Source organism: Seriola dumerili, unplaced genomic scaffold, assembly GCF_002260705.1.
Source record: "Seriola dumerili isolate Sdu_G_001 unplaced genomic scaffold, Sdu_1.0 BDQW01000068.1, whole genome shotgun sequence".
Lineage (NCBI taxonomy): Eukaryota > Metazoa > Chordata > Actinopteri > Carangiformes > Carangidae > Seriola > Seriola dumerili.
The window spans coordinates 15,278,306-15,304,174 of record NW_019174323.1 but is presented as its reverse complement, the minus strand read 5'-3'; the positions used below and the strand labels follow the sequence as shown (position 1 = coordinate 15,304,174).

Sequence of the window (25,869 nt, the reverse complement as noted above, 5' to 3'; positions counted from 1 at the left end):
ATTTTCAACTATTTTTAGACTGGGGACCATAAGAACATAATTGGATTTGCAGGGCAGGCTAACGGCAGATGGGGCAGCAAAGGACCAATCCATTGTAGGCGGCACTGTGGTAATCTGATGTTTCAGCCACAAGTGACACAATAATTGTCCCACTTTCTATTAGCACCTTGCATAGATTAACACACAGCTGACTGGCTAATACATATGGCTCTCTAAATATCTAGATTTCAAGGAACATGCTACATATTTATATATTTATATGTAAAACCTTACTCAAAGTAAGAATAACCATAATGTTATGCATTTAAAAAATAGATGGACGTAAAAGTATGAATTTAAATTTAAATGTCAAATATAATTAAATAGCAGTGGTCAAAGTACTATTTTCAAAAATGGATCTTGAGATGTAACACTGTGTTAACATATATGTAATATGTTTCAGGTCATATAGGCGGGTATAACTACGCCTGATGTCTGTTGTGTAATATAAACTAGAAATTTCTCATCTTTTATGTGATTTCTTAGTGTATATTTTCCATTTAAAAACATGCAAATAACAAGTATAAATTCATTCTGTTCATTCTCAAAACTTACAGCAACCAGTGCTGCTGTTCCTGCCCAGGTAAACAAACCCATAGCTGTCTAATAAATGTAGTGCAGCAGAAATATGAAGTAGCATGAAAAGAATATATCCAAGTAAAGTAAAACTACTGTACAAGTATAGTAGCCTACTTGAGTACATATTTATTTTCCAGTATTAAGTAAGAAGTATTATGGATTTTAGGGCCACCAGAAGGCCACCACAGAGAATATTAATTTTTCAAAAAAGAAAAATATTTATTTGTACTTCCTGATACAGTTTAAACAAAAACTGTACGTCAAATAATGTCAAATCCTAGAATGTACTGCAAATTGTTGTATTAGACTGCATTCGGTTACACAATAAAATGGGAACTAATCTATATCTACAAAATAAAACAAGGCCTTCCTATTATTCATTCCAGATTTTATATAAATAAGTTATATGCTATATAAGCCAACCTATACCTTATTCAAATTAACGTATATAAAAGTTTGATTTCCCAATTTAATTTGTTAGCTAACTGTTAACATCAAAAAGAAAAAATAAACCTTTACATACTATCTTAAATGTCATCTCAGTTGCAAAACATGTATACACGTGTTTATGTATACATTATATATGTGTATTATATATTTGAAAACATTTTCGGAAATACACATAAAAATATGTGTAAAATATTGCTATTTCCCCGTTATATGCAGTGTCATTTCAAAGCGTTGCGAAACCGTCGCTTCCGCTTTCCCGGTGCTGCTGCCGGGAACGCGCAGGCGGTCTTGAACGTGCCCCTGGTGCTCATTGTGCAGCCGAGGAAACATCGCAAGCTTCCGACGACGTCGGTATGAAATGGCAGAAACTGCTTGTGTCACGGAAGCACAAAGATTAGGTTACGTAGGAGCTACACATGTATTTTGCGATGATCCAGACCTGCTAGAGTGAGGGAAACGGAACTATATCCGGAGGAAAAAAAAAGGGGATTAAAGTGCTGTTTTTCACCGAACAACCAAAAGAAAAAACGGCCGGGTTGTGTCTTCAGCAGCAGGCAGCGAACGGCGACTGCGGGTCGACACTGTTGGAATTAACCGGAGAGGGGTGAGCTCGACATATGGATTTTTTTTCTCCATGTTTGACGTGTTATTGTCAACCGTTGGGGGATGGGAACAGCCAAATTTGGGTCACACACGCTACGGTGAATAGGTGTTACTATAACATACATGGTAAAGCACCACAGCAGGCAGGACAGGTCTGGCCTAACTGGTAAAAGGCAACCAGACTGAGGGGGCTACACTGGGAAGCACACTACTGTAACCTGTGATATCGGTGCTACACACGTTAGCCGTGCTTACACTGTAAACTGCGAACCGGGTGGTGTTGCCAGTCATACGACTAGTGAGAGGTGCAACTAAAACGCGGTGACCCCCGGTCTGTGGTCACTAAAAAGACAGTAACATTCTGCATGTAAACACAAACCATGAATACAGCATGTTTTTTTGTTTTTTTTGTTTTAAGCTAGCATCCGTTTGCGGATACTCACTGCTGTGAAAAAGCTCTCATACATATTCATATTCGCTTGTAAGGTGAATAAACTCAATTCCTGCACTGTACACTGGGCATAGGCGGGTTTACACTGGTTATTATACTGTGGCAGCATCACTGTTAATTCATTAACAGCACAAAAGGCTACACACAAGGCTGCAGTCTTTCTGTTTATTTGGTTCTTATGTGATTTACACGGATGCTAATCTCTCACTGATTTAACAATTGAAAGATCAGTGTGAATATCCTTGCATGGCAGTTGCATAATGTTGCAGTTTGGTCTGTCTTTTCTTCTGCAATCAAATGGGCAGGTTATAGTCTCTACCTCTACAGTATAATAACATCAGCTATCTTTATCAGGCCAGAAGATCAACTGTGAAGTTTTATAATCCATCAAATTATCTGTGATATTTACAGCTTGGTCTGGTTGTCGTAATTGTCTGGTCAAAGGTGCGCTTGGCTGACGGTGTCAGAAGTGTGCATACTGGTCATACTCTCTCACATATTCGGGTGATGGAGCTCACAGACTGCACTGCACATTGCTAGCTAGGTTCACCCAACAACCTGCCAAGAGGAGAGCGACGGTCAGCCAAAAGCACCAAGAAATCTGATTCCTGCACCAAACGTGTGCGGTGGCCTGCAGAGAAGGGCAGGATGATGAACAATTTGATTTTCATTTTGCTCAATGACTGAAACACTGTGCGACAGTGGCAGTCGATTTCTCAGTCCCTTCATGATAAATTGAACGGGCTGTGTTACTATTTGTGTCCAAACTCCATTAACGGGTCAATTTATAGTACCCACAGGTGTATGTCATTATTTGCCTTAGTAGGTAGAGTTATTACCTGATATAAAAAAAAACAGGCTATTCTCTGGAATGTGCTGGTTGACCGACTCTAACCTGGCGGCCAAGATCAGCCCTGACACATGTAAAACAAACAGAACAGCATGCCACAGTACAAACAGTCATGGGTGAGGGCAAAGACAGTTTCCTTGAGAAATAATCATCCCCCGTCTTTCCTCACCTTTGGAACATGTTCAGATTCTCTCCTGAAAGATGTGTTGTTTCATTTGTTGTCTTATCTGTCCTTCTGCAAATATATTTTATGGTCACCCCTCACAAAGCTGTTCAAATAAGTCATGTTGACAAGGTTTGTCTAGTTTGTGTTCACCCTTTTATCCGCAGCAGCCTATTACGTTTATGGATGTGATTGTCGAGCTTTCGCTCTCCTTTCCAAGTGCTCGTCTTTCACTATCTGAGGTTTGATGCCAAAGCAATATCATGCTTTTGGCGACTCTGGTATGACTGCATGTCTGAATGTTAGGTACCTAATATTTTTTCCTAAATTCTGCGTCTTCTTTCATGATTAGCATTTTAGCAAAGATTATAGGTAGTTTGAGCAGAAACACCCCTGGTTTTTCCTCTCCAGACAATCAGGAGAGAAATGTGGTTTATGGCCTTTGCTGGTACCAGTGTGTGGCGCTGAATGTGCCCTTATGGTCTCTTATCAGCAGCAGTTCTTTGGCTGAATGCGAGTGGTTCACTGATAAAATCCAACTGTCCTAAATAGCTAGTGGACTCAATCATGGTTGCCCAGATAAAACAAATCTGTTTGATATTTGCAAGAATCTGCACGGTAGAGTGACTGAGTGAAAGAGGAGCAGACCTGTAATAGCCAGTGAAAGACAGATCAGCTCCCAGCAGAGACGGTGTGATGGACAGCTGTGGGGGAGAGGGTAGTGTAAATCTGGACAGGACTGCCAAGGCCTGCAAAAGCCACATTTGACACTTTTTGACATAGTTATCTGTCTTTTTCTGTCTGGTTGTCAGAGGTATTAGTTGCTCACAGTCATTTTTTTCAGTAAAAAGCATCAGTCTGTGATGTAGCTGCAGCTGTGATGCGTCAATGTGTACATATGTGTAAGAGCTGCAGCATTTCTGAGGGATTGCCAATAGATCTGAAGCCCTGACAGTGTCATGTATTCATCAGATGGATAAAATATTGCTGTAGCCAATGTACAAACACACAGAACACACTTGATTACTGCGCCAACAGCTTTCACACATCCACTCATTTATCTGTGTGCAGCCCTGGTGGTATAACATAGTGTGATGGAGGGCCACACGTACACAATTCTCTGCATCCGACAACCGCTGAATTGGGTTGACAGCCCGACACACTCTGTCATATTGCTCAGCCCTGTTTGCACATGCAGCTACAGATCCTCCGGTCTCACAGTAACCCTGATATGTGCGTCTCTGTCTTCACATGGGAGAGAATATCATGTCACACCATATGCTGAAGCCTAACATCAGTTTAGACATATTCTGCAGGTTATAGATAGACCTGCGTGTACTTGGTACAGCATGAGTACACTCCCTCTCCTCCAATGTGGCCTATATTTGATTTACCAAATGACATTTTCGGAAAAGCATGTTAGTAGTGCTCAGATGTTATTTCTGATCGCTTTGCAGCCATACACCACTGGCAAATGAAGCTGACATTTTTGCTGCTGGGTGGGTGAGCCTACAGGTAATTTTAAAAAAGGGTTTAAGTTATTTTCTGTAAGGTGTGGGTACTTACAAATCAGCAAGGGTTAATTGGGTGGAACATGGTTAAGCGACATATGAGGTGGAAGGTGTGAGGTTTAATCTCTATGACGTGATAATGAAACAGCAGCAGGTGGTGGAGATACTTTAAACTTTAATTCAGTCTTTTTACAGCTTGCAAGGTTTTTTTGGACAGACGTTACAGTTTCAGTTTGGAGTCAGTCATGATAACCTGTGTGAAATATGTTTTTAATAGTCTGTATTAGGGGTGGGTGAAAAAATGTATTCATATAACAATTGTGATTCTTACCGTCTCTGATTCTGAGTCGATTCACAAATGCAGAAAATTGATCTTTGTAATAACATTAGACAAAAGAGGAACTCAGCCATGACGACGCGGTGCAGTACCGGATGGTGTGCAGCAAACGCCTACTAAAATAATCTAGTAGTTCATCTTCAAAATAATTGGACGAGCGTTCGGATGCATTTTGTGTTTAATGACTTCATAATTATCTTCGTAAGACAAAGGAGAAGTATTATGTGAATACTTTGTGCCCTATCACCTACAGACTGACGTCAGTGCAGTGGAGCACAAAAACTATAATCTGAGACCAGCTGACCAACACACACTGCAGCACTTTGCAAATCTACAACCAACTGCAGCAGGGCGAGGAAATGAACTCAGTCCATCGTCTGTTTTATTTCAATAGCCCTGCATCTGTACAGCCACTTGGATAAAAATGGCTTTTCCCCCCCGTACTAATGTCAGAGCAGAGAGCCTGTTCTCCACTGCTGGAGACATAATGTTAATAACAACACAGAAGAGTACTCTGCTTTGTTTCCCTTTTCACCCATTTACTACAGAACACACACACACACACACACACACACACACACACCAACTTCTGTTTTTCCACAAAAATCATTTCATTATTTTCATATAGACAGAAGACTGCTTCTGTAAGATCCTTCCATGATAATGCAGTTAACCTAAACGAATAACTTTGAAAAATAACGCCGCATCCTCTCACACACCTTTCTCAGCTGTCAGACAATGACCCTCATGAAGGCCGGTTTCATTTGCAGCTCAGTGGGTAAAGGACAGGAGTCAGTGGTGTGGCACACAGTGCACAGGAGGACGAGCCAAAATGCAGCTCCCCTCTTTCTTTTTTTTTTTCTCTTTTCATTGAATCGAGTATTGATCCTTAATCGAATCGCGACACCGAGAATTGGAACTGAATCAAATCATGAGATTGCAAAGACTGCCACTCCTAAGACTGTATTATTTATGATGCTGTTAGTATGCATGGTATTTTGGTTATGTGCTGCAAAGAGCTGTTGGTTCATGTCGGTATAAGCTGCAAAGTGTGTGTCTGTGTGTGTGTGTGTGCCTGTGCCAAATTCAAATGGAGTGAAAGTCATGCCCTGCTGGCACAAACCGGTCTTGTGTCCAACCAAGTCTGTTTTCCCTTCAGATCGTGTTTCGTTTAGTTAAGCCTCAGGTGTGACATGGTTAGTGGGGGTCAGGTGAAGCATCTCAGTAGGTGACTGATGGAGGGTAAGGACTAAGATTGGGTGTAGGTTAAGGTAAGGGGAAACGTATCGACAGAGAAACAGGCTAACAAAGTCGCATAGTGCCACATAACAATGACTGTAACCGTCACAATACAGATCTAAATGAGTGACTGAGTCTGAATTTGTTCAGTAAGCTTTTGATTCCATAGAAGCGTCATAAATGTTGTTTGTGTTTGTGCATGTGCAAGTGTGTGAGTCTCTGCTGGCGTACATGTATCTTTTTATCAAACATTTGGCAGCGCGTCTCTTTCTGTCAGACAAAATAACTGAGTTCAGGCTCTTTTTGTGAACCTTTTATTCATCCCTGTACCTCTGCACCGCCTGGCTCCGCTGCAGGCTGTCGACAAGGTTCTCCAGCAGGAGAGAGAGAGAGAAGATGACGTTATGATCAGAGTCAAAGGGAAGAAGGCAGCAGTGAGGAGAGGAGACAAAGATGAGGAGAAGCAGGAAGGATGAAACAGGAAGGCGAGGAGAGGAAGAGGCACAGGGGAAGACAGCATAGGTGGCATGGCTGCAGAATTTGAGTCCGATATAAAGATCATTATCTGGTTTCTTGATCTTGTCAGTATTTCAGCTATTCTTGAAATTTGATTTTACTTTTTCTCTCCTGAGTATCTAAAAAAAAAAAAAAATGTATCATAACAGAGAAATTGATGTGTTTAGTGATGTTCTGAATAGGATTTGAATTCTACTCTCTCTGGTCTGAACCCAGCCGGACCTGTGGTTGGAATTGAATCGGACTTAACTCAGGTGGTCGGGACTGCAGCCGCATGAGGTGAAGAGAAAGCAGAATAGAAGAAAAGAGCAAAGGTTTGAAGGGCAGCTTCCACCAAGAAGAGACGAAAGAATGTAGTGGAGAGGAGAGCGAAGAGAAGGAAATGCTAACTGATACTGAAAGGTTGGGGGTGGGCCGGCAGTAGTCGGAGACTTCCAGAGGTCAGGTCATGGTCCGTGGAACGTACAGCTATCATCACAAAGCCGACCTCCTCACCACAATGTTCCAAATTCCACTAATGATTTTGTCGTCTTGGTAGCATTTAACCCAGCTTCCTCTCTGTCCCTCTCTGCCTGGATCATCGCTCCATCACTCTGACCTTTGGGTCTGATTTACTGTATGCACTGCTCCTCTGGGCTATATTATGTATTTCAGAAGCTTAGTAGTCATTATAATTGATTAACCTCACTTTTGGAAGAGTGGCTGGTTTGAATTTCTGATTAATGAATTCTCTTGGTGGTGAACCGAGGCTGTAATTGGTTGAGATTTAAACTGTGCTATCGCACAAATGAGCACGACTCTGCAGCTCCACAGTTCTATTTAAGAAATAAATACAACTTGTTTGCATTTGAGGAAATGTAGATAATGGTTTTAAACATTAATTACACGAGGTACCTGGATAATACAAACCCTAGGAGTGTTTAATTTCAGTTAACTGGTTGCAGTGATGAGGTAATACGCTGTGCCAGACAGCCTGTGGTGTGGGGCGGTGTGATGGACAGATCTACTATCTGAGCAGTTCAACAGCAGTCTGAAAGCTTCACTGGCTCTGGTCCCAAACACTTGCTTTGGTGCTGGTACCATGCCTGTTCACTTGCCATGTTAAATAATGAAATATATCCTACACTTACAGGAAGAATGGTTCTCGTAAATCCTTTGGCCGAATTGACAAAATGTTTTGCAGATGGGAGCTATGTGCTAAAAGGCATATGAAGTACTTTTTGAAACCCTTATATCTTAGTAGGGCTGAACAATGAATCGAAGTATTATTGAAATCACAATATGGCCAGGTGCAATATCCAAATCACAGGAGCTGCAATGTTTTTAATGAAAGTACATTGTGTCACAACAGACCATAAATGAAGCATTGTGGTGTTAAGAGCCGGTAAAAATGAAATGCAAAAATTACCTTTGCAACTGAAATCGTGACTTATATCACAATCGCAATGTATGCCAAAATATATTTTTTTGCATATTATTCAGTCCTATATGTTAGTCCAGCGTGTTTGTTTTGGCTGCTGGATGGAAAGTGTTAAACCAAAGGTTGACGACAGGTGAAAAAAAATGACAAAACGTGTCTTGCTCCTCGTGTTCTGCAGGTCTTGAGAGGAGAGCTCCACTTGGATGCCCAGTCACAGTGTTCGTCCCAAGGCTTCACCATGAACCGGAACAAGCGTGAAAAGGAGTACTACAGTATAGATGTGGGCGATTCAACTTTTATGGTTTTAAAGCGCTACCAGAACCTCAGACCCATCGGATCCGGAGCACAGGGAATTGTCTGGTGAGTCAAAGGGAAAAAGAAAAAACCAAAACACTGTATTCTAAAAATATTCAGTGTAAAAATCCATTCTTGATGATGGAAATAATAGTAAGGCAAATTAATCTTGAGTCGAGGTCTACTTACTATGTCTGGTGCTTTCAACTCCATCTGATGGTTTTCATTAGCAAAAAGAAGTGAGCTCAGTTGTCTTGGACATAGCTAAGGTCGCACACTTAGATCACGTGTTGACAGCTATCCATTCCATCTGCTGCCGACCACCATTAGTTGAAAGCTCTGACAAACGCTAGTAAGTAGACCTTGAGTTATTTCGTCAAACTATGTTGTTATTAATTTACATTGAATTAAGTTTATAAAACATGGTTTCTAATGTGTTTGTCACACTTTTATATATTTTTCTTTGATGATAAAATGTGATATTTTAATATCACAAATATCACTCATAGTGTTTTTATATTGCATCGGTTTCCTGCACAGCAACCTTTGCCTCTGACCTACAGTAACCTATCCCTCCTTATATTGATTGTTAAACTTTAGAATTAAACTTTCCACGTAGAAGCTGTCGGCCGGGCAAACATTTGACGAACGCTGCTGATGCAGCGCGCAGGCTTTGCCAGCTGTTGGCTCTGAAAGTTGATGACATGAGATGTTAGATGAGCGGTTGCATGCAACACAGAAATCAATGCATAATGTAGTATTTGTTGACAGTGCAGCGTGGTATTGTGTTCCCTGTGGATTTCTGTAGACGTGAGAGGATTAAGGGAAGAGTGAGTGTTGAAAGATTTGAATCTGAATCCCAGGATCGGGATTGGTTCATTTATATGACGATGATATTCTATCACATCAACATATCATAATTGATATCTAAAGGTGGGGATCCAAAGTAATGCAGAGCCAGTTCTTGTAACATAAGCTCAGCAAAGATGAACTCACCAGAGTTCTGTGCTGTCATTAACCTTCTCTGGTCCCCATACCAGGTAGGAACACCAAGAAACTGATGCACATGAGCATCAGTCAAGACTTCAGTTTGTTATGTGAGGAACTGCTGGCCTTTAAATATCAACATCTCCCGTGTTTCTCTTACGTTGCCTTTGTGCAGAATCCTCAAGAGACCTCAAGATTTTTCGAATTAAGGTTTTATTCGAACATGCATTACTGTTGACTGAGTTGCTGCTGCTTTCCTCTTCATCTCCTCCAGTTCAGCGTATGACCACAATTTGGAGAGGAACGTTGCCATCAAGAAGCTGAGCCGACCCTTTCAGAATCAAACTCACGCAAAACGGGCCTACAGAGAACTGGTGCTCATGAAATGTGTCAACCATAAGAACGTAAGAGCTCGACTTTCCTGCCATTATTTTTTTTATGTTTCTGTGCACTAAACTGTCTAATAGGCTCACAGTTTAAAATTCACAATCTGTGTCATTTTTACAGACGTACTTTACCATCTTGCGGCTCTCTGCTGCAGTCATTAGTGATCCAAAAATCTGCCCACCATGTTTGATTGACAGTTGATCTTAAAAACAGGTTTCCTGAGGATTACCACAATGCTTCCCTGCTGTGTCATGTTTTTGTTTTTTTTTGTTTTCCTTTTGAATTAGAGATTGTCTTGTTGTTATTCATTATTGATGCTCCGGCTGCTGCAGTCTGGGCCTTTCAGATGAACAGTTGGCCCTGCTGGTTCAGGGATGCACAAGTGGAGATAATGTCATTCATTACAACCTGGTCGTCTCTCCTCTGGTGAGGCAGCGCAATAACTGTTTTTTAAAAAATTTTTTCTTTTCCAGATAATCGGCCTATTAAACGTATTCACACCACAGAAGACACTGGAAGAATTCCAAGATGTGTGAGTATAACTGAGCCAAATAACATTTGTGCTCCAAGTGTTTGTAAAATCAATATAGGATATGGCATGCTGGGGGCTTAGATGATCTTCTTCCAAGGGGTTGTGCAGCTTAGCCGAGTCTCTGGTTAGTGTGTTATCGTGCCGTACATAATGCAGGGAGCTGTAGCCGAGTGGATATTTTGGATTTTTTTTAGGCTCTTTTTAGATTCTTTAGATTCTTGAAATAAAAGTCTAGAAATTAGATTCACAAAGTTGATTTTAAAGGTAGAAATTTTTCATCTTGAGACATCTATGAACACTGATGAATATGAAAATTAAATGATTATATTTGAGATTGAGTTCTGGTAAAACACACACATGTACAACATACTAACGACTTTCTCTCTGATGGTTCTGGTGGAGTGCAGATTGCCCAGTCTCTCCAATTACCCTAAGTCATATCCCTTTGTATAACCTGACATTCATAAATTCTACATTTGTGTGACCTCTGGCTTTTAATAAAAGCTACAACAGGGTATATTTAGCAGCGTCCTGGATGTGTTTTGACAAGATTACTGTGTAAACTGGCTGTAGAATCGCTGGGAGGGGAATACGAGACCCAAATGTGGGGGAAGTGATGGTTTCACAGAGTATGAAGGGAACAAGCATGATTAATGCCATCTTCAAGAAGCCGTGTGTGTGTGTGTGTGTGTCTGCAGTGCTGTGTCTGCTTGATTGGAGCTAAAAAGGAAACTGGACAAATCATAGCCGGAGGGTTGCAGGACAAACGCAGTTAGAGGATGAAGGAGAACACTCCATTTGTCTGGGTGTTTGTATACTTGGACGCATCCTTGTATTACAGGGTGTATGACAGTGCATAGACGAATAAAAGAAATATGGATTTCAGCATATGTATGAATCTGTATTTACACTCAAACATGAGCAGAAACATAGTGTGACGGTGTATTTAACCACTGTCAGTCTGGGTATAGTTTTAAAATAATGAACAAATAGCTTCCTAGTTTCTACAGTGTAAACCGCACACTGTGACACCAAGGTGTTGCTTTTTGTCAAAAAAAATCTGTCTCAGTTTCTTTACTCCATGTAGGAGGTTTGAAGGGACGGATGATATAACAGCTGCCAGATAACATAACATCATCAGTGTTTAGAAAAAGAGAAACCTTGCTGTCACTTTCTAAATGCCATGCAGAGCAAGTGCTGCGTGGGCGAGGAAATAACAGTCCGAAATCTACTTTAACTTTTACTTTTGCTTGGTTAATGTTGAGTAACACACTCAGCCCAGAAACTTAAGCCTGTCCATGCATGTACTGTAGATTCAGGTCTATCTGGAGAATGATGAGTCATCTAATTTTTCTAATGACTTTGATTGTATTGCATTTTTAATGTGTTTCAGTAGTAGTACACTGTCACATAAGTCATAAAGATATGCCACATCCCATATGAAATAATTACTTGCTAATGTAAAATACCTACATTATAAGCCAATGTGTGCAGAGTTGTTCTGATTCAGACACTAGTATTAGAACTGCCCAACGTACTGGATCAGGAATGGGCGAGTTTAACAGGAGTATATGCACAGAGCCGATTCCACGTAATGTATTGATAAACTTTATAGTTTCACACCCAGTTAAAATAACTTCTTCACCACTCTAAAATAGTAACCTACACAGGAAATCGCCCTGTGCAGCCACTGGCAGCTGCTGTTATTGAGCGGTGAAGAAGAATTGATTTCTGGTAAACAGCGTAATGTTTGCCGTTGCCCGAGGTCACTAATAGGCAGACTGGTGTCTCAGTCCAGACGCAGATGCTGTCTTATCTGGATCTGGAGTGTTTCTGTTTTAACTGGCACAGCTTCTCCAGCCTTCATGGCACTGGTCATGTTTTGAATTCTTTTTCAATATGATGTATAAGTATGAAAAGACACAAAATGAAAACTGTAAGGAGACTGCTTGATTGTGAAAAGTGAATAATTTGAACAGCATTTGCATAGGAATGATTCATTCCCATTCCTTTTTCATCCATATAAGCAATAGATAACTGTAACCGTGATCATTATAATGGTTTGCACTGTAAACTCGAATATCTCAAAATGTGTGTGTTATTCTCTGCGCATGTTTGCCTTACACTCTGTGGTTTTTCTCGCAGGTATCTTGTGATGGAGCTGATGGATGCCAACCTCTGCCAGGTGATTCAGATGGAGCTGGACCACGAGAGGCTTTCCTACCTGCTCTACCAGATGCTGTGTGGAATCAAACACCTACACGCCGCAGGCATCATACACAGGGTGAGGCTCACTAATACACTGTAGTTATACCTGCAGAACAGTGGATCAAACCAGTTCTTACCAAAATCTAATTTGTTTTCCTTATGAGAGATGAGTTACATAACAACTTTTTGGTCGTGTGCAGACTTCCTATTGTCCCAGGAAGTCACTCCACCCAGCCAAGAAAACCACAAGCTGTTATTTTTACACATTGTCAAGACTGTTTTAATTATTGATTCATCTGTTCTTTTTTTTTTTTTCAATTAATCTATTAATTGTTGTGTCTGTACAATGCTAAAAAATTGTGAAAAATGCCTATTATAATTTCCCAGAGCCCAAGGTCGCATCTTCGTTTGTCTACTTTAGTTCAACCAACAGTCCGAAATCCAAAGATATTCAATTTACTATCGTGTGTCAAAGGGAAGCATCAAATCCTTAGATAGTAGAAGCTAGAAACAGCAAATATTTGATATTTTTGCTTAAGTTTTGCTATTGCTACATAGCCAACATTAGCCTTAACAGCTGTTTAGTTACCAGTTTTGCCAAGAGCCTTATTCAGGGCCAGCCTGGAAAGTCACGAGACAGGCTGAACCGGCTGGTGCTAGCTGGTTAGCATGGTAATTTCAGTAGAAGAAAAAGAAATGATTGGAACAGAAGCAAAGCAAGAGTTAACATTGGCGTTGGTTTCCACCGCTGGAGACAACTCTTGGCAATCGAAGGAATGAAGCTGCTAAACTCACAACATTTCTTCTCGACTGGTAAGTAAACAGCTGTTAATGCAACGTCGGCTATGTAGCAATAGCAAAACCCACAAATAGCTCCTTCAAAAATGACTAAAACGACACACATACACACACACACACACACACACACACACACACACACACACACACACACACACACACACACACACACACACACACTCACAGGTGCTCATATTCACCTTGAAACAGCAGACACAGTATGACACACAGACCCTGAAGCACCAGCAGCAATATACAAAGAATCCCTCTTGTACTACACAGACACACACACACACACACACACACAGAGTCACTAACACACACACTGTCAATCACCCTCAGTGAAAGAAGCAGCAGTAGATTAGCGGAGCTCCTCTTGCTCTGCCAGGCAGAACTAATTTAGCCACAGGCGGAGCTAACCAGCCTCGCTCGCTTTGGCACGGCTCGGCACGCAAAGCTCTCATAAGGTGAACAGATGCAATATGAGTCATGGTTGCCAAAGATTCAGCTCTCTTGTTTTTGTTCCCATTGTCTCTGTGACGAAAAGCTCTCTGGTCCTCTTTAAGACGCTCACAACTGCGAAGCACTCGCTCTAGAATAAATCCTCCTACCCATCCAGGTAGTCGAGCACAGTCAACTGTACAGTAGTTTGATAGTCTCATTGTCAGGAAGTGATGGCACCAATTATGATGATGAGGATTTGTACCTCAAATGCATTGACGTTTTACAGAATGAGTGTATTGTTCGCTAGTGAGCAGCCACCTTGACGCTTCTGGCCACTTCGATGGGAGCTGCTGTAATAGTCATTATAGTATTCTCCAGTGTAATTGTGGCTATGCAAATCACGCCGAATAGTAATTAGCCAAACCTGTCATTGCTGGCGAATTAATTGTGGAAATAAATCAACTGGCAGATAGTCATTTGTAGATTATAACCACAGGCGATGAGTATTGTTTATGACAGGATGTGTTTGTTAGTTTGTCAGCATCATAGCTCCATACATGTAAACCCTGTTAGCTGCTACATATTCAGTCAAACCAGGTGAAAGAAATTTATGCAGTTGGTACAAAAAAAAAAAAAAAAAAAAAAAAACACAACCCAAGCTCAAGTGTCATCTCAGTCTAAATCACAACTCTGTGTTGTGTTTTCCGTCCAGGACCTGAAGCCCAGTAACATCGTGGTGAAGTCTGACTGTACTCTAAAGATCCTGGACTTTGGCCTGGCCAGGACAGCCGCCACCGGCCTCCTCATGACGCCTTATGTGGTCACCCGCTACTACCGCGCCCCTGAAGTCATCCTGGGCATGGGCTACCAGGCCAATGGTGAGTGGAAGAAGTGGCTTCTTGACAGCGACTGGCCAATGAGGAGCTGCTGCCTGGCCTGCTGCATGGCCCTCCCCTTTTTGAGATGTTTCAACAGCACCTCCCAAACACACTCTCTTTCCCACACACACACACACACACACACACACACACACACATACACACACTCTCCCTGTTCCTGTAAAGGTCGCACTCGGGGGAAGCTGGCATGTCGGGCATCAGTGCTTTGTGGGAAACTTCTTGTCAAGGGACTCAGTGCTTTAGCATGTGTTTGATGTTTTATTATGAGGTTGCCTGTCCTGAGCTCGTTACAGCCCGGCTGAAAAAACAAAAAAAAACGCCAGTGTGGACACAGGCACTTGTGCATGTTTCAACAGTTTCACTTAGCGCTCCAGCTTGGAACATATCACAGTTTATGCAAGACGGTCTTAAAGGGATAGTTCAGCATTTTGGGAATTATGCTTATTCACTGAGTGTTAGATGGGAAGATGGATTCCACTCTCACATCTGTCTGATAGAAGCCACAGCCAGGATATAGTTAGCTTAGTATAAAGACATGTAGCATAGGGAGACAGGCTAGCTGTTTCCTCCTGTTTCCAGTCTTTATGCTAAGGTGAGCTAACCATTTCCTGGCTGTAGCTTTGTCTTTAGTGCACTGACTTGAGAGTGGTATCAATGCACCCATGTAATCCTCGACAAGGAAGCTAACAAGCGTATTTCCCGAAATATTTAACTATTCTTTTGATAGAAACGTGACTGGGGTTCCAGTTGCTTAGCAAATTATCAGACTTTCAGGTATTAAGTTCAGATGCATAATAGCTACTTAAGCAAATCTCAATTTTTAGATAAAGATTTCTCCTTAGCACAGGCATCATGTGGTGAATTTTAAACACTAATGCTTTCTCATCCTTAGTCCTTTTGACCAAAAGCATTGACACTAATTTTTCCTGCTGACTTGTTGCATTTTTTTGCTTATTCTCTTCTCCCTCCTTTTATGCTGCGCATATTTAGTGGATATTTGGGCTGTGGGCTGCATTATGGCAGAAATGGTTCGCCACAAAATCCTTTTTCCAGGAAGGGATTGTATCCTTGAGCTGCTTGCAGCAGTGTCTGGCACACAACAAACAGCACAAAAAAAGTCTCTTCATACTCATTATTTTTCATCAAATGGATCGCACGGAGATCACATCCTGTGAGCAACTATAGAAATTCTATTTCTTGGATTTGCCTGACACCTCAGCTTGCATCCACCCACCTGCTCTCCGAACAGATACACAACCTCACATGGCTCCCTCCTCACTCACCTAAGCAGCAGCACTGTTGCTTCATGCTCTGTGACAGTCACATGAAAAACCCGAAATAGAATTTAATAGTTTGCTCTTCCATAACAGAGAACTGAACTGCAAAAAAAAATACCCTCTTCTATCCTGAAGCTGCTTTCTATATGTCTTTGTAGATACCATGGCAGCAGTCTCACAAAAAGATCAATTGCTGGGTTTTTATATAGAATATAATACTGAATAATTTGGTGCCAAACATTTGTGATGCTCTCAGTCTGAAATGTCACTCACTTGGGTGTGACAGTAAAGCTCAAAAATAATTATTCCTGCTATTATTAATCAGAATATTCCAGTTTAAACATAAGACATGCAGTGAGGACACAGAGGGTGTTAAAATGCAATTCAGAGGACCTTGAAAGTTAGAGTCTCACGATTCTAAACTAATGATTCACTGCACCTGAAGTACAAGGAATATTAAACGTTTCTTCTGAATAGTAATATTGCTGTTCCTACAGAAATATGCAGTTAATGCAGTTAATGCCAGCCAAAAAGAATAATAACTTTCCTTTAGCCTTGTGGGACGCTGACCCAGGTTTGAGAGTGCACTCAGCTGCATGCAATTAATTTTTGTCACAAATCACACACATCACCTGGCATGTACATCATGTTTTTTTTTTAATTTTATTTTACCCCTCTGTTCTTTTGATTTATGTTTGTTTTTTTGGTTTGTTTTTTTCCGTCCTGCATGCTAATTCGGTGGTTGTCATTTCATTTTTCAGTTGATGTCTGGTCTGTTGGCTGCATCATGGCTGAAATGGTCCGGGGTAGTGTGTTGTTTCCAGGCACTGATCGTATCCTTGAGTTGAACTTCCATCCAAACCCCAAAAATCCTGTGTCATCCTTTGTCTGACATCTTGTTCATATCTTTGCACACAACGGGAGGCCAGAAGTCATTTGCAGCTAAAATGAAATATAAAAACTATTACTAGCAATATTGTTGTCACCACTGCTGTTCCTGTTATTATAATTATTGAGAGAAAACTTTCCAAGCAGCTGTAGGCGTTTAATGAGCGATGACGTAATCGTCTTTCTCTTAGTAACTGAGTGGAGGAGAATACAACCGTTTCATGGCAGAAGTTTTGACTCCTTGTAGCAAGTAAAGCACAGGTGTAATTAATAACACCAGTGATGCCTCCGCTCCATTTAATTGACCCAGTAAGCTACACCCGTTAGCTAACCAAGCCGAATAGTAAAGACTGAAACTGGTAAACCTACATCATTATCCTTGGTGATAGTGAAGTAGCTACAGTTGGCTTGTTAATTAATGACTTAATTAGCATAGCATGCAGAGCATTAAGGATTCATTTGTTCTTGCTAATAGTGCAGTGTAACTGTTAGCACTGAAACCTTGTGGTGTATGTAAATATTTGGGAAACTTTTTGTGCCCTATTACTGATTTATCACTTTTTCCTATGAAGATAATAGTTGTTGCTATGATATGCTAATGATTAACTAAAGGTTGATATAGCATCAGCTTGATAATTGAAGCTGTGTATTGGGCGTTCCACTTTGTTTGTTGTGTTAAGTGCTCAACAAAGAGAGGTTACGTTGACAGAGGGCACCTAAAAAATTAAGAAAGAAAAATACTTTGCATTAGCAAGGCTAATTAAACACAGGCTAGCTAACAGCTTAAGCTAACATTCACTCTAACTAAGTGGTTTGGAAAACATAAGTATAGACAAAGCCTGTATTTGACTACTATTCTATCATGAAAATATTCATGTCATGTTATTGTATAATTAATTTTTAGTATAACCGGTCAACATAGCTTTAAACAGCTAATCAGGCTACTCCTAGCCTAACAATCAGACTTAACTGCCATTTTGTTTCTCCTCGTTATTCAGTCTGTCAGCTGTTTTCTGTTATGGAGGTTTTTCTTCCCCTAAACAATTAGTGGTGAATGACTAATCTTTCCTACAGATGTAATTTTCAGTTGACACGGAAACTGTGGTAGTGATGATAGGAGCGGTTAGCTTAATGTCTTTCAGGACGATCAATGAAATATGCCAATTTAAGAGTCGTTATGTCCGTCAGTCAACTTACAACAACCTGAATAGCTGCTGCCTTTTTGTGACAGTTCTTGTGTTCTAGCTCTGACACAGAGAAGGTAATCCCACCTACAAAGTTCCTACCGGCTCTGCTATTTTTCCACCCAGGCTAGGCTTCTCCTTGTTGTTCCTTCATCGTTAAGGATGAACAAAGATGTGAACAAGAATTTCTGTGTGTCCTACAGGTAGATCTGTACATGTTACATCTCTATGTATGTGTGTGTGTTATTGTCGCAGAAAAAAAGTTGCACACATATTTCCAGCATCTGGACTGGACTATCTAAGGTGAGCGTCACCTGCCTCACCCAACATAGAGTATTTTACAGTACAGATGTTTGAAATAATTTTTGCAACACAGTTCATAGTGTATGTCCTTTTCCTAAAACTGCCAGCAGATGTAAACACATCACTCTCCAGACAGCCTTTCATAGCTGTTTGTGTTGAGAAATTTCCCCAAGTTTATCCAATGACACAGCGTATAATCTTAATCCATCACTTTACAGCAGGGGATATTATCTGCTGTGGGTTTCCTGCGTCCTGTGCCAAATAACAGATTTGACATTTTCTTTTCAGCACAATTACAGTTACACAAGTGTTTTAGGAACAAGTCGGAGCAATGCTGTACAAAACATAGCCACTCCAGATAGTTCTCTTTTTTATTATTCATCAGTTCAGAATATTCCTCAAAATGAGCCAGACCAACTCTGGAGTGGGCGCTCCTTTTGTCCAAACCCAGCCTAGGGCTTTTCTTAATACTTTAACCATAAGATATCGACCAGTGGAATAAGGTCATCGAACAGCTGGGGACGCCATCCCAGGAGTTCCTGATGAAACTCAACCAGTCAGTGAGGACTTACGTGGAGAACCGGCCACGGTATGCTGGCTACAGCTTCGAGAAGCTCTTCCCCGACGTCCTGTTTCCTGCAGACTCTGAACACAACAAACTGAAAGGTAAAGAGAGCGCAGTTTCTCTCAATGCCCATGTCATGCATGTAAATTGTTTTTTAAAGGCTTGCTGAAGCACAAGAAAATTGGTTTCAAGGTCATAAATGTATTTCCTGCTAAGAGTTAAAACCATTTTGGTGCATAGTCGCTCTATTACAGGTGCAGCGATTGTCCAGCCTGAAGGGGAACCATTTGGAAAATTCAAATTGCTGTTTTATCGCACCAGTACCAGAAGGTGACGGTAATAATGAGGCAATCAGTGTTTGGAGAGCCATGAGTTTAATGCCACAGTGAGCTTCAATTTTGCTGCTTGAAATTTGAATAAAAGACTATTTTGAAGCTCTTTTTTGGCTAAGGTAGAATTTACCATGCGTGATTTTTGGATTTGGATTTTTGGAACCAACCACTTATAAAGCAGGAATATAAACTCTTTCTCCATATAGCATCAGTTTATGTTTGTTTATGTTGGACCATGTGTTTACAATGTTAATAACATCTGCTGACAGCAAAGCTCGAGTGACGGATGCATTTTCAGTGGCTGCCTAAGATTAAGCACTTATTACGGAAGCTGACAGCTCAGGAGCAAGTTGTTTACTGTGAAGAGGAATTTACCTCAAGCGTGTCTTCATGTGTAAATGGAGAGAAGATGACAGGAACACTCACAGCAAACGCCCGCCGAGCTGCTGCAGTGTGTTGCGAGGAAAAAAGTAGCTCATCCTTCTCTGCCCTCATTAATTTACACAGGCAGGAATATTTGACAACAGTGTATTTCCCCTGAAGAAGTCTGGTTTAACTGCATGTATTGGAGCTTTGATAGTCCACACTGGCACAAGGCTTTCAGACAGAACTTGTGATAATCAAGGTGGAAGTTCTTGACAAACCAAAATACAGACACAAAACGATCTTTCTGGTGAAAATGTAAGAGTTAAAGGAGTTTTTAACCACTAGCAGCACTATAGTGTAGTTTTTCTTTATGACTGGGTCCCCGTTGTATTTGTATCATGCATGACGGGCGCACATAAAGTGTTTTAGTGGTAAACGTAACTTTGTTTGTTTACAAGAAATTCCACAGGGCACCTTTTGTATAAGCCTTTACTGTCTGGAAACCTTAACTGGTGCACATAAGTTCCAACCAATGAAACTATTATTTTACCACATTCTATGAAATTAAACTGTTTCCTCCCTCAGAGATGCTCAATTAATTTACACCTCCGAACGGCCTGCCCCTGTACTGTTCCCTGCACCAACATCCTGTTTCAACAGGAAATGTGTCACATTAACGAAGCCAGTCACTCCCAACTGGAACAAATTGCAGAATGGAAATCTGTTTTGTTTGGCTAAACAGTCACTATTTTTATCTTATTTTCTTCCACAATTTTCTTTTCAGCGAGCCAAGCCCGAGACCTACTATCCAAGATGCTGGTGATCGATGCGTCAAAACGGATCTCAGTGGATGAGGCTCTCCAGCACCCGTATATCAATGTGTGGTATGACCCCACTGAAGTGGAGGCGGTAAGCACTAGTATTTTAATTACTAGTATGTTAAATTTATGCTCAAAAATTGAGCTAATTGGCATTCGCATGACTGTTTGACCTAGAGCTGCAACGATTTGTCGATTGATCAATTAGTAGATTGACAGAAGATTAATTAGCAACTGTATTTTGTGGTTCCATCTGCTCTCCTGCAAATGTTTTCTAGTCTTCTCTGATTAAACCAAATATCATCACCTTGGGTTTTGGGAATCTGTGATGGGCATTTTTCACCTTTTTCTGGCAATGATTAATAAATCAAGAAAATAGTAGGCAGGTTAATCAATAGTGGATGAAGTTGCAGCCCTGGTTCGATCAGATTTAAACGACATTTGCCTTGTAACAAAAGCAAATCCTCAACTGTCATTAGATTTTCATTCAAATGTTGCTTTGTTCATCACACTTTTGTCTTTTCTAACAACATAAGTAGAGAGTAAAGCAATGTTGCTCACCCTCTGAATCCCTTTATCTCAGAAATAAAAGCTCAATTTTAGGTCTGAAGACTAGAAACTCTTCCCTCTAAAAATGTTGTCTGCATACAAAATGTGTGTTTGTGCTGGGATGTCCACACCCCTCAGAAACTCTGAGAAAATGTTTCCAAAGTTGAGACTTCATGTCTGGTGACAATCCCTTGTGCTCTCCTTGGAAACACAATGACTCAGCCAGTGAAAATTGATTTTGCCTGTGATCAGGCGGATTGGGAGATGAAGTGAATTGTTGCTTTCTTTCCTCCGCTGTCCTCTGTGGCATGAAAGGATTCCTCTGAACTGACAGTTCAGCCTTGAAAAGTGCAGATTTGTATAGAGTTCACTCTGACACTGCACAAATACATCAAATCTCAGTTTGACTCTGGGGAGGACGGATAACTCCATCTCACGGCTGGCTTTGGCGTAGTTTATCCAAACTCTGTCAGTGCTGCTATAAATTTGAATTTAGGAGTTTGTGGTATTTTGCTGGAAAGGTTTGTGCACACCAAAGCAGAAAAAGAATCTGCATAAAATGGGTTTAATGTGAGGAAGATTTAATGCAGCGGTTTTCTATCTCGTGCCGTCATTAGCTGAGTCTGGAGGTTTTCAGTTCGAGCTGGAAGCTGCAGCAGCTGAGTTTCTCTTCTCTAGTTCAAGTGCTGCTCATCACAGTATCCAGCTGCTGTGATGTTTGCCTGGAATGAAAACTGAGGCTCACCGTGGTGATTGAAAAGTTCAGGTGTGGTAGTTGGGCAGAATGATAAACTGCCAGTGTCAGTGATTGAAAAGAGAAGCAGATGATGGAAACAGTTCGATCAGTTAAATAGTCTTATAACTTGAATCACATGAGTTTGATCCCAATTAACAGCCAGTGTTGGTTGGGTAAAAATAATTAGTTGGTTAATCAATTAGTTCATCGGCAGAAAATGAATCGGCTAACACTTTGATTATCGAATAATCGTTTTAGTCATTTTCAAATCCAAATCCATGCCAAATATTTGCTGACTCCAGCTTTTTAAAAGGGATGCTCGTCCTTTTCGTACGTGATGTTAAACTGAATCATTTTGGGGCTTTTGCCTGTTGGTCGGACAAAACAAGACGTCGCCTAATGAGCAGATTAATCGATAATGAAAATGGTCACAGCGCGAGTAAATACATTGAGGCAAGAAGGCAAAAGACAAAAAATAATAATTCAATGTTGCACACACACAAGTAAAAGTTACTATTCTCAGGAGGAATGTAATTTTATTATTTAAGGATTGTTATTTTGATCTGACCGCGTCTGTGATGTTTGTGGGCTTCGTGTTTAGAATGAACATCTGGTAAGAGGACTGAAATATTGAAAACATGTGTCCGTCTGTCTTTCTGCAGCCACCACCAGTGATCACAGACAAGCAGCTGGACGAGAGAGAGCACACAGTGGAGGAGTGGAAAGGTAGGAAAGATCCTCCGTTTCTCCTCTCCTCTCCTCTCCTCTTTGATAAACTGTCATAAGTGCTTAGCTTTTTGCAGTGTGTTGCATAAGGTCGGTCTGGCTTCGTGCTTTTGCAGCCTGTGGGATGTTTAATCTTCATTCTCAAACTGAGGTGAATGTTCCTCTGCATAATCTGTCTGAGTTAGTAAATGTACAAATGAACTGTACATCTCCTCTTGGTTTCCTGTTTTCACTGCCTGAAACACATATATTTAATTACAGATTATCTGCAGCCAAATCTTTGCTTGTGTAAAATTGTATTTTACACTGTAACGTATCAATTACTGGTATTTTCATATAAATAAAGTATCAGGCTGTGATGAAATAGAAGCGTAGATTGCATATTTAAAGTCAGTAAAACACAAAAGTGACCCAGTTTACCTATGTTCCTCCACTGGAAGAAAACTGATGAAACTGAAGAGATGACTTTACGATGTAAGTCAGTCAAAGGAAAGGTCAGAATTATAGACTTATACCCAAGACTTGAATTCAAATGACTGGTGAAACTTTGGAGGAGTAGGTGCTTCCTCTGTCTAGATGCTCTTTTCAGTGCTGCCAGATTGATAATGACAGCAGGAGATTCACACCTGGGGTGTGACAGGTTGGTGTTTCCCATGTCTGTCTCCTTGGAATTAGTTTATCCCGTAAAAAATTGGTATGTGTTCACTTTGCCAGGCGAAAGTAAAACTGCTCAACATTAATATTAAAATAGAACCAGATCACACGGTTATGTAATCCAGAAAACCCGTAAGGGGAAATCTGTGAACTGGAAACAGCTTGCTCATATTTACCTGCCTCTAGTTAGTCTGCAATTGTTCACACCAAAACCCAGAGACGAGATGTGAAAAACATCTTGTCTTCGTTAGCACAGCTTTCATGGGACAAACTGCTGTTTAGGACTTAAAAATGAGATATAGCATACACACGTTTTCTCACCTCCTCACTGAACTTAATGATTGTACTTTGTTTGTTGCAGAATTGATATATAAAGAAGTGTTGGACTGGGAAGAAAGGACAAAGAACGGCGTCATCAGGGGACAACCAGCGTCCATAGGTTAGTGGAGTTTCTTGTGTGTTTGAGTCTGTGTGTTTGAGTGTGTGCTCGTGAGCCTGTTTCAAGTGAGCTTTTACCTCCCAGAGATGGGAAATGGATCAGGATTGTGCTGCTCAGCATGCCTGTGCACATAGACTCACACAGCACTTTATTAAAAAAGCCCCACGCTAACACAGCGCAGGGCCTCCTTTACTCTCCAAACAGCCTCAGTTGTTGGTCTCTCAGCTGCTCAGTTCGTGGCGCGGATTCCACAAGCTGTTAGAAACTTTCCTTTCAGATTCTGCTCCATGCTGACATGATTGCATCACATCGTTTCTGCAGATTTTTGTCTGCTGCACGTTCACGCTGTGATTCTCCCTCTACCACATTGCAAAAGGGGTTCTACTGGATTCAGATGTGTTGACCGGGGAGGAGGTCACTGAAGTTCACTGAAACTCACCGTCATGTTCATGAAGCCAGTGTGAGACTTTAGCTCTGTGACATGGAGCGTTGTCCTGCTGGAAGTTTACCATGATGGTAAATCATGGCCATAAAGGGATGCACATGGTCAGCAACATTACTCAGACTGTGGCATGCAAACCATGATTGATTGATATTAAGGGGCCAAAGTGTGTCAAAAAAACATTCCTCACAGCATTACAGCATTACACCACCGCCGCCACCTCCGGTCTGGACTGTCGACACAAGGCAGGTTGGGTCCATGGATTCATGCGGTTGAAGCCAAATTCTGACCCTACCATCTGCTGCCTCAGCAGAACTCCAGATTCATCCGACCAGGCTACGTTTTTCAGTCTTCAGCTGTCCTGTTTTTGGCCTGTGCTCACCGCAGCCTCAGATTTCTGTTCATGGTTGACAGGAGTGAAGCCTGACGTGGTCTTCCATAGCGTCTGGCCATTCTCCTCTGACCAACAACGCGGCCTTTCTGTCTGCAGAAATGATGCTTACCGAAGATCAGCAGTTTCACAAATACTCGAACACGCCACCAACAATAACGCCACGTTCAAAGCCACTTCTTTTCTGTGAACATATGATATCGTGAAGCAGTAACATTAATACACAAATGAGCTCATTATTTGGCCCATCTAGAATTAATATTAGTTTTCATTGTCCAAAGACAAGCAGGTCATAAGTTTTACATAAATCACTTCTAAACACAAGTTAGTGACTCGCTGATACTGATGTTAATGCTCTAGTAGGAGTTCACATGTAGATTCTGTGTTCAGAGGCACAAAGCCAGCTGGACGTTTGTCAGGCAGAAAAACAGCAGAGAAAGGGGCTGAAAAGTTTATCATGGAACTGTTCAGCAAACATTTTATCTTCTTTCTTTGTCATTGATCAACAATAAACTTTACAATGTTAGATTAGACTGTGAAAGTTGGCGCAGATGTCTTTGAATACCGTGTGAAAGAGCTCCATCTCACCAGCATTGCCCCAGACTTTTTTTTTTGTTTTAGCTCAACTACAGCTACACAATAGCATTCGATGGCTGACCACAGGCTTTCTCCTGTTCCTCACAGCACAGGTGCAACAGTGAGCAGCAGCCCCGACCAGCACCACCAGCACCACCCCTCCACGTCCTCCTCCGCCTCCATGTCCACCGACCCGACCCTGACCGACACCGACAGCAGCCTGGAGACAGCCAGCACCGCCGCTGTCGCCACCGCCGCTGCTACTACCGCTGGCCCCCTGGGCTGCTGCAGATGACTATCATCTACTCCTCCTGATCCTGGTCCTGGTCCTGGTCCTGGGCTGGGCTGGGCTGGGCTGGGCTGGGCCACTCTCCCTGGTCACCTTTGAGACCACCAGCCTGACACTGGCTCTTGGCCCCGCCCCCTGCATCTGCCTCCTCCCACCTCCTCTATGTGCTTGTCTTCAGTAGTTTAGCGATTAGCCAGCTAGCTGTTTGAGAAATATTTCTGAAAGGACAGATCTTTTTTCCTTTTTTTATGACAGTAATAGTCTTTTTTTTTTTTTTTTTAAATTAGGATTTATTTTCATTTGAGTCCTAGCTGTAATTTATTGTGGCATTTCTTAATTTTTCAGAAACCTAAGATGACGATAAGAGAATTTTTATGATTTCACTATGTTCCGGTTTGTATTAACCGACAGTGAGAATTTAAAGAAATATCTGTAAAATGTTTAATGTGATCTATTTTTCTGTTGAAAGTCATTTGTTTTCACTCGCTTTTACAACTTGCCATATAAATATAGTTTGTACAGATTTTATGGTAGATGTAGTTTTATCTTCGATATGAGTTTGCAGTGAGCCATTGAAACATAATTTAATTGACAAATGTACGGTCTTAGTACTCCCCTTACCTGTTT

At 41.2% G+C, this 25,869-nt stretch overlaps 1 protein-coding gene across 1 annotated transcript; it reads left to right on the top strand.

The window, feature by feature from the left end:
- The first annotated feature begins 1,484 nt into the window (after window positions 1-1,484).
- LOC111219534 (mitogen-activated protein kinase 8-like) lies at window positions 1,485-25,491 on the top strand. The gene is made up of 12 exons (XM_022742243.1): window positions 1,485-1,672; window positions 8,337-8,518; window positions 9,714-9,843; window positions 10,300-10,358; window positions 12,504-12,642; window positions 14,521-14,686; window positions 16,746-16,817; window positions 18,843-19,025; window positions 20,407-20,531; window positions 22,388-22,451; window positions 23,467-23,544; window positions 25,067-25,491. Exons 2-12 carry the CDS (start codon window positions 8,397-8,399, stop codon window positions 25,246-25,248), a joined length of 1,320 nt encoding a protein of 439 aa, XP_022597964.1. The 5' UTR covers window positions 1,485-1,672; window positions 8,337-8,396; the 3' UTR covers window positions 25,249-25,491.
- Window positions 25,492-25,869: the final 378 nt, after the last annotated feature.

Coding starts and splice junctions, on each gene's coding strand:
- LOC111219534 (XM_022742243.1), top strand. CDS start 8,397: ATGAACCGGAACAAGCGTGAAAAGGAGTACTACAGTATAGATGTGGGC. Junction 16,818..18,842: donor GTTGTTTCCAGGCACTGATC/GTATCCTTGAGT, acceptor TTTAACCATAAG/ATATCGACCAGTGGAATAAG. Junction 22,452..23,466: donor CACAGTGGAGGAGTGGAAAG/GTAGGAAAGATC, acceptor TGTTTGTTGCAG/AATTGATATATAAAGAAGTG.